The following is an 8,301-nucleotide window of genomic DNA, read 5'->3' on the forward strand; positions in this document are numbered from 1 at the left end:
TACTTTATTTTGTTACTCTGTATCTTTGTGTTCATCAATTCCTCTCATTTCAGACTAATAATTCCTAATTTCCAAAAATATTTTTGAAATTCCAGGTTAATAAACCTGGTAGTATATTATTACTCTACTGCATCATTAGCCGTTCTTGATAAATTAATTAAAAATGAAAAAACTTACTGTCTACAACAGCACTCAGGCAATAGTATTAGTCATAATCACCTAATTCATTAATGTAAGCAATACACAAATTTATTAGTTTATAAAGAAAGAAAAGACGCAACATTATTACTAACAACTTTTTTTGTAACTTCTGCAGGGTGAATTTATTCTTGATCATGAACATCGCATTTTCTCTTCACGTCATGCTTGTCGTCGTCGTCTCTGAGGAAGCACTGACGAACACGATATGAACAGACAATAGCCACATTGAATCATCAAACGTTGCTGGTGAACTTGTAACAATTGTACAAAACTATTTCCATAATACCAGAACATTAGTCCTGTCAGCAGAAGAGAACTTTAAAATTAGTGACTGCTTCATAAGGAAATATGAGAAACCAGCAATAAGTATTAAAATGAACATAACTGAAAGGTCTGAAACATATGTATTCGATCACCTAGAAGGTGAAAGACATTCAACGATATTTCTTCTTCTATTGAGGGATATTTTGTCATTTCCACAACTGATTGAATATACAAAACAGGTTCTGTCATTCTGGAATCCACGATCGCAATTCATTGTTGTTTCAATGACTCATGACTACAGTGAAGAAGTAATAAATCAAATGTTCAAAATATCTTTTCAGAAAGACATATTAAATATTATTCTCATCATCTTTGCCCCAGTCCTAAATTATCGTGTTTTCTACATGTACACGTATTTTCCATTTGCTGAAAATTGCAGTGCGAATGTAACTAACACCCTGATACAGGTGTCATATCTTCATGAACATACAATGAGTGGAAACGTATCCCCAAACAAGGTTAAAAACCTCCATGGATGTCCCTTGGCACTTACTAGTATGAAACTGCCTCCTTATCTAATACTCAACACAAATTCCGATGGAAAATTTGACTTAAGAGGAATTAGTGGGAAACTCATTCAGACCTTGTCTGCGAAATTAAATTTCTCCTTACAACTGAAATACGCAAATAATTTTAAGGAATATTTTCACAAACTTCCTAATGGTACTGAAAGTGGTACTTTCAGAGATGTTTTCGTTGGACTCCTTGAAGGTGACATAAGTTTAGGATCAGCAACAAATTCGAAATTTCGACATTTTGAACCAATATTTGCTAGGAAATTCATTTATGGATCTTTCGTTGTCCCTGCGTCAGGGTTATACCCTACTTGGTTAAATATTTATTTTCCATTTCAACCTGTCTCTTGGGCAGTAATTTTGGTTGCATTTATTATACATACTTTTGCCATGTATATCATAAGAAGAATTGCTTTGCGTACGAAGGAATCTATACTGCTCACCTTCCTACGCAATCTCTGTGTTTTGCTGGGAATCTCTGTTAAAGATTGTGAAAGTATTCCAATAATAAGATCAGTATTCTTAGCTTGGCTTTTCCCAGTTTTTGTTCTTTTCAATTGCTATCAAGCTGCTTTGTTTGGATTTTTGACACATCCTAAGAAATACCCTCCTGTTGAGACTTTGCAAGAAATGGTGAAGTCTGGCATGATGATTGGTGGAATTTACATAAGCCGTAAACTATTTCAGCATTCTTCAAACCCAGTTATCAAAGCAATATATGATAATTATGTAGACGTTGATACTATGATGGAAGGTTATGAAAAAGTAGTACAAACAAAGAACTACGGTTTCTTCTGGGGTAAAGCTACCTCAGAATACATGATGCAAATGAAAGCATTCACTGACTACAGGAAATTCTTTGATGCATATAGTTTCAGAGCCATTTGCTTATCATCCAGGTTTTTATACAATGAGAAGAGGTTCTCCATTTGTTGATGTGTTTGAAGAGATTATCGAAGCGTGTGATTCTGCTGGTCTCAATCAAAAGTGGCACCAGGATGTTATATGTTCGATTACAGCAAATATATTAATCAACTCTAACAATGGATCCCGAGTGTTTTGTATTTCTGATTTATTAGGTGCATTTTGTTTACTCATCTTTGGTCTGTTAGTTAGTATTATAGCATTTATAATTGAACTATTGACGAATAAGTTAAAACGAAAATTGAAATAAAAGATAAATTTTATGAACTATTTTCATACTGAAAATTTTCCTCAATTTCCTAAATTTTCCTCTTTGCTCAGTGGTTAGTTAACACCATTATCTTTGGTAAAGCTCAGAGATCTTTTACTCTTCACCAGTGACAAACAAATTCAAGTTGTTCATATAATCATCCAATTTGTTGAACTATATTCAAACTATTTTATTATGAGCAATCTAAGTTGTATATTGGATTAGAAAACAGTAAATATTCAGCAATTCACATCTTAAAATAAACACCTGGAAACAAGTGGTGAAATGAGAAATGAAATGAAATCTTTAAGTTTTACATCCCACCTTTATGCCGGTTAGGCTAAAGGAGACATTGATCATGAGAGATGTGTCAAATGGTGGAATGAATAAAGTGTGAGGAAACGGGAGTACCCCGAGAAAACCCGCGAGCACGGTGTTTGTCCACCACAAAGTCCACACGGTGCGAGCTGGGATCGAACCAGGGATCCCAAGCACCGGAGAGGAACGCTCTAACACTGAGCCACCATGCCCCGGTGAAATACCATATACTATCTACTCAATGGAAATTGAGCAATAAAGCTAAATCGACAGCGGTATGGTTTGTAACACAGCGTTAGTTGTAACAGTGTGGCACAGTTTATTCAAGTGTAGTATTTTCTAAAATTTTAGAAACTTAGTATCATAAGAAATTAATTGATTGGCGAATTAATAACAAAATAGCACAACAAAATCAGTAAGAAACTAAACCAGGTAGGGAAAAGTCTAAAATAAAGAACAGAAAATACAGAAAAAGATTAACTAAAACAATAAAAATAATAGGAATAGCAAAACGCAAAATCTAAAAGAGTAAAGTATATACCAACATTAACTATATCAATCCTGCAAATAAAGGCGAGAATGCTGTCACCGAAAACATTGTTATTTCCAGAAAACTCACTAATATTATTGGGTATTCCAAAACTTGTCAGACGCCTAAGTATTATGAAAACTATAGAAGAATGGGGCGAATAATGTATGGAACGATGCATTTTCAAACATGAATGTGTAAATGAGAGAGTCCGATACACTAGAGCGAAGGATCACTTCATCTCGTATATTAGGATGTTGTTCAAAATCATTGTTCAAAACAACATATACTGAGTAGTGCTAATTTTCGATGACCTGGTTTCCTGTTTACTACTTGAAATAGTCCCCTAGTGAATTGGGAATTCTTGGCTGCCACCCACCAGACAACGACAGAGCTTTGATGCTGTAGACTACTTTTTACAAACGCGTGTTTACTAAACAATCTTCTATTAGTTTATGATAACGTTTTATAATATAAACTTTTCATGTTGTCTACAGTGACTTTTCCTTTCAAAGATATTGATAACATTGATTAAAACAAGAATTCCCTTCCCCCTCGCAATCAAAAAAGGCGAAAAATGTCAGACTTATGTGCTAATGAATGATATGGACTCGCCATTTCTCGCGATTACTGAAAGGCATGCAAACTGTGAAGAAGGATAGAGATAAATGGATGATGGGGAATAGGGTTAAGTCCATGAATGAAGACAAAGACTAAAAAATTCATTTTTTCCTTCTATTGTTACAGAATTGTTATTTTCAGTTAAATTCAATCATTTTCTTACTCCTGTATGCGGTGATGTAAATTTTCCGATTCATAAAAACATACTCCATTTATTCCTATATCGTTGTTAAGCCGTAAAATTTATTTGTAATAAATATTGTCTCAAAAGAGTTTCATGAAGTGAGCATCTAACGATTCTTCATTTCTACAAAAATATTTCCAAAACGTTAATGTATTATTCCCTCAAACTTCTCCTTTGATCTCAAAAAATTATATTTCGTTAATTTAATACGCGTAAGACGATGTCCTCTCATAGCTTTGAACACAATAAAATCAAAGCGTTTCTTCTTACTTTCTATTACAAAAATAATCTTCATAAGGAACTGGAATTTTTATGTAATTATTTCATTACATAGGCAGGCGTATATGTGAAGAAATAGTGGAATTTTCTGTTTCTGAAATAACTGTTAAATTCAGAAAAGTTTCTTTTCGCTTTCTTGTTACATTTTAAACAATGTGATGGCATATTTGTACTCTACGAACTCGCTTTATGTTCCCTGCACTTACACACACACACAGACAGACAGACAGGCAGATAGAGAGAAACACTATGTAAGTTTTTACTTGCCAACTCGAAATATTACAAAAATTTTCTGATTCCCGAAAGTTAACTGGAAAATTATAATTTGTTGCTGTCTAATTTTCCTCTACATGAATTCAATTTTATAGCTCAATATGCAGTTAAATGTAGTGGAAAGTTTTCCATCTAACATCACTATACATGATATTCAAAATTGTCCTGGTTATGAACAATTTTTCCACTTGTTTCTACATCATAATGAAAATTTTCCGATCCACGAAAATTCCTTTCACTTATTTCTACAGAGAAATAGCTCTCCGATTCATAAATAGCTTCAAAATGATGAAAATTTTCCTACTTATAAAAAGTTTTTTCAATTTTTCCATGCACAACAGAAAATTTCTCGATTCATGAAAAATTGTTTCACTTGTTCTTACATAATACTGGAAATTGTCCAAGCCATGAAAATATTCAGATTCTTTAAACGATCTTCCACTTTTTAATTTTCTATGCTTGAAGTCAATCAATTTTATGGTTAATGAGGAATTGATACACGATCACTGATATTTGGTTAGAACGGAAAATTTTCCGGAAAAATACAGGGAAATTTTTTTTGAAATTGAAAATTTTCCGCGAAAAATGTTCCACCTCACATCACTACCTGTATGCTCAGTGTTTTCCTCTTGTCACATAAATTATGCTGTAAAATAATACACAGTGAATTATAATATCATTACCACAATTGGAAAACAATACATTGTATACACAATGATTTATAATATCACTAATTGAACAACACTTTCCAAATAACAGAGATAAATCTTAAAACGGAGAATTTTTTTCTTGCATCATGTTAACAGCTATACTCTATTCCAGTGATCCATAGATTTATCAACTGTTGTCTTCTGGATGAAATGTTAGGCGTAAGCAAGTTTGCATCTATCCAGGAGTTTGCGATACTAGCAAATGTACTGGACCCGACCTATGGAGTGACGGCAATCAGGGGAGAGAGATACTTTTCTTGTTGACAGTATATGTATCATGCATATTATTATTTTCTGTTCATTTTTGGTACGATAATGTCTATTTTATGTACGATGGACGATAAAAGTGTGGCTTACTGTCGTTTGAAAAAAAACATTTTTTTCAAGATCGGCTTGTTTGTGAGGCGTTTACATCGAACTTTAGCCCCATCCGTTAAAGAATGCAATTGTTTTCGGCTCGTAGAAGATAATATTGCATTTGTCGTCAATTAGCACAATTCGAATAAGGTGTCGTATGTGGCACTGCAATTAATCATGTGCTTCATACGCTGATAATCCCAATTGACCACGAATCGTGAGCGGTTTACGGTTATACCTTCTCACTGTCACTCTCCTGTACCTTGGGGTCCATCCGATAAAATATATTGGCGTCACTCATTTTTGTATCAGAGAAAGCATGTTAATGTAACTATGCAAAAGGATTTCTAATAGTCTTTTCTTTTACCTTTCAAGTTTAGTTTTTTTTCTTCTATTATTTTGAAGTATATTTTAGTTTGTTCTGACATTATTGTCAGAGGCAAGAACATGGTAACCCATAATTTTAAAATTTCTGCGTTTTGCAGTACCTGTTACAGAGCAACGCATACCGCTTTGCTTAATCTAGTCCGTTCAATCCTTCATGTATCGTCTTATGTGAAAAATCAGCAATCCGACTTTTAAAATGAATAGTGTAGCACAAAAACCTCTAATTCCTTAAAATAGTATAATTGTTGGTTACCATGTTCTTCTCTCACACCCTTCATTTCTTGAATTTGTTTTGCCCAGTTTTGTCATTTTCTATTGTTGATTTCATATTTCTCATCTGTGTGCTATTGTCACTCGATACGTATGGAGTTGTTTAGTAATCATATATACCTTTGATGTGAGAACCGGGTTCAATTTCAATTATGGTTTAAGTGGTTCGTGTTCCATGTTAATCTGTGTCTCTACGCCTCATATCACCTCGCTGATAAAAGAGACACAACCCAATGCAACCTATAATTGATACGTATTGATTATTTATCTGCACAAACGAAATTGCAAATGATTGAATGGATTGTCGATTTATTCAGAATTTGGTAAGAATATTCATTCTAACAACCTTTTCCGTAAGATTATACACCCTTTTCCACATGGGATAGGGATACGTGCTTCCTTCTTACGTGTTGTCAAACAGTTCACAGCAATCGGAATATTGTGAAACCTAAAGAAAGGAGTCATAGAGCAACTCTCAATGGAGAAGATAATGGATTTGCAGGATTAAGTGGCTCATAAACCATCAACAAATACTCAAGAAATAGCTTACGATAATGGAAGATCTTCGACTAGAGTTTGCAATAATAACCGTAATAGAGTGTCACTATTTCCTCTCCTCATTTGAATTAACAGGCACAGAAACATTTTTTTCTTTTCGGAACTGCTCTTGAACGAATGAGCTTAGAAAAGTGTGGTACGATTTATCTGCATAATATTTCAATGTAGAAAAATCCACACTCTTTGTGCCAAGTTTAAGATCAGCGTCCTTTATCTTTTAATAATATAACAGAAATAATAAAGGTAACCAAAAAAGTTAAGTCGCTCTTTGTGGAAGACTGTGTTCAATTGGCCTCACACCGTGGGTTGAATGAGAATGGAGATAAGGTGAAAGAAATTTGATGTTGTGGGTATATTCTACATACTACCTGGTTGTGGCAGTTCAGTTACACCATGAACTTGCGTAAGGACAGAGTGAAATTGGGAACTTCCACTGAGCGTCATAAGGACGTGTATGCAATACTAGTTCAAACTGGGTCAAATGGCGCTGCAGGTTGGCGGAAGATATGCCAGGGCTTTGATGAGGGTGTCGTGAATACGCAAACAATGCAGCGGTGGTCTAACAAGGTAAATAACGGTGACAAAACATTCGAAGGCGTACCACATTCTAGAAAACAAACAAATGTACAAAACGAATATCTTCAGGCAGCAACTGAGGCGAGCAGTGGCTACACATGTGAGGAACTGCGACTACAATTCAGTTTGAGTGGTGAAACCATTCAGCAGCACCTCCATCAACTTTGGAAGCACTACAAGGTGGGTCGATGGGTCCCCATGATTGACTTCGGGCCAGAAGGCAACGAGAGCAGACAACTGTGTTTCTTTACTGTCTCGTCTGGGGAAGGTGTCATGTGATAAGAAGGACAGGGTGTTGACATGTGATAAGAAGTGGACGGCGCCATCGTCATTGTTTAGCATCCCATGAACTGGTTTCAAAATAGCTGAAAGCAGCACTGCACTAAAAGAAGATCCTCCTGTGTGTTTGGTGGACTGCTCGCGGCATCGTGTATCGAAAACTGGTAAAAGCTGGATGGTAAATACTATTGCATCCAATTCTACATCTTGGATGGTAAATACTATTGCATCTTACATATTTCCCGAACATTGCACTATTCGATTATCACCTGTTCCATTCCTTAGAAATCACCTTAGAGGACGCCAGTTGAAATCCCTAGTAGAGGTGCAAAGTGCACTTGATACTTTCTTCGCTTCACGGCTCACGAAATTCTACCGCGACGGAACCCATGGGCTTCCAGAACGTTGACAGAAGGTCGTCGATGCTGGTGGGGACTATTTTTGATCTTCCAGGTACGTCTTAGATGACATATCGATGTTCGAAGATGGTGGGTGAAAAAGCAACAGAATTTTCTTGGTTACCTTTATAATATCTGTAACTGAATGTTAAGGGAGAAGGAAACTTATCGAAAAACAACCATTCCAATGCTGAGATAATGCACAAAACAAAAGGAGTTCTTTCATATCAACTTTTCATCAACATTGAACCATAAAACCTATGATATTCTCATTGGGAGAAACAAAGCTTAATACTCGTATAATAAATAGAAATATATCACGAGTCTTAAAGCATTTGAAAAAAGAAT

General features: G+C 35.1%; 1 protein-coding gene across 1 annotated transcript; it reads left to right on the forward strand.

Annotated features, from left to right (window-relative positions):
- Positions 1-956: 956 nt before the first annotated feature.
- Positions 957-1,976, forward strand: LOC145667894 (uncharacterized). Its single transcript, XM_081735324.1, has one exon. It carries the CDS (start codon positions 957-959, stop codon positions 1,974-1,976), a length of 1,020 nt encoding a protein of 339 aa, XP_081591450.1.
- Positions 1,977-8,301: the final 6,325 nt, after the last annotated feature.

The sequence above is a fragment of the Thermobia domestica genome, chromosome 13, assembly GCF_964235325.1.
Source record: "Thermobia domestica chromosome 13, izTheDome1.hap1.1, whole genome shotgun sequence".
Taxonomy (NCBI): domain Eukaryota; kingdom Metazoa; phylum Arthropoda; class Insecta; order Zygentoma; family Lepismatidae; genus Thermobia; species Thermobia domestica.

What these genes read in the sequence shown, in the direction of transcription:
- LOC145667894 (XM_081735324.1), top strand. Translation starts at nt 957, where the DNA reads ATGAGTGGAAACGTATCCCCAAACAAGGTTAAAAACCTCCATGGATGT.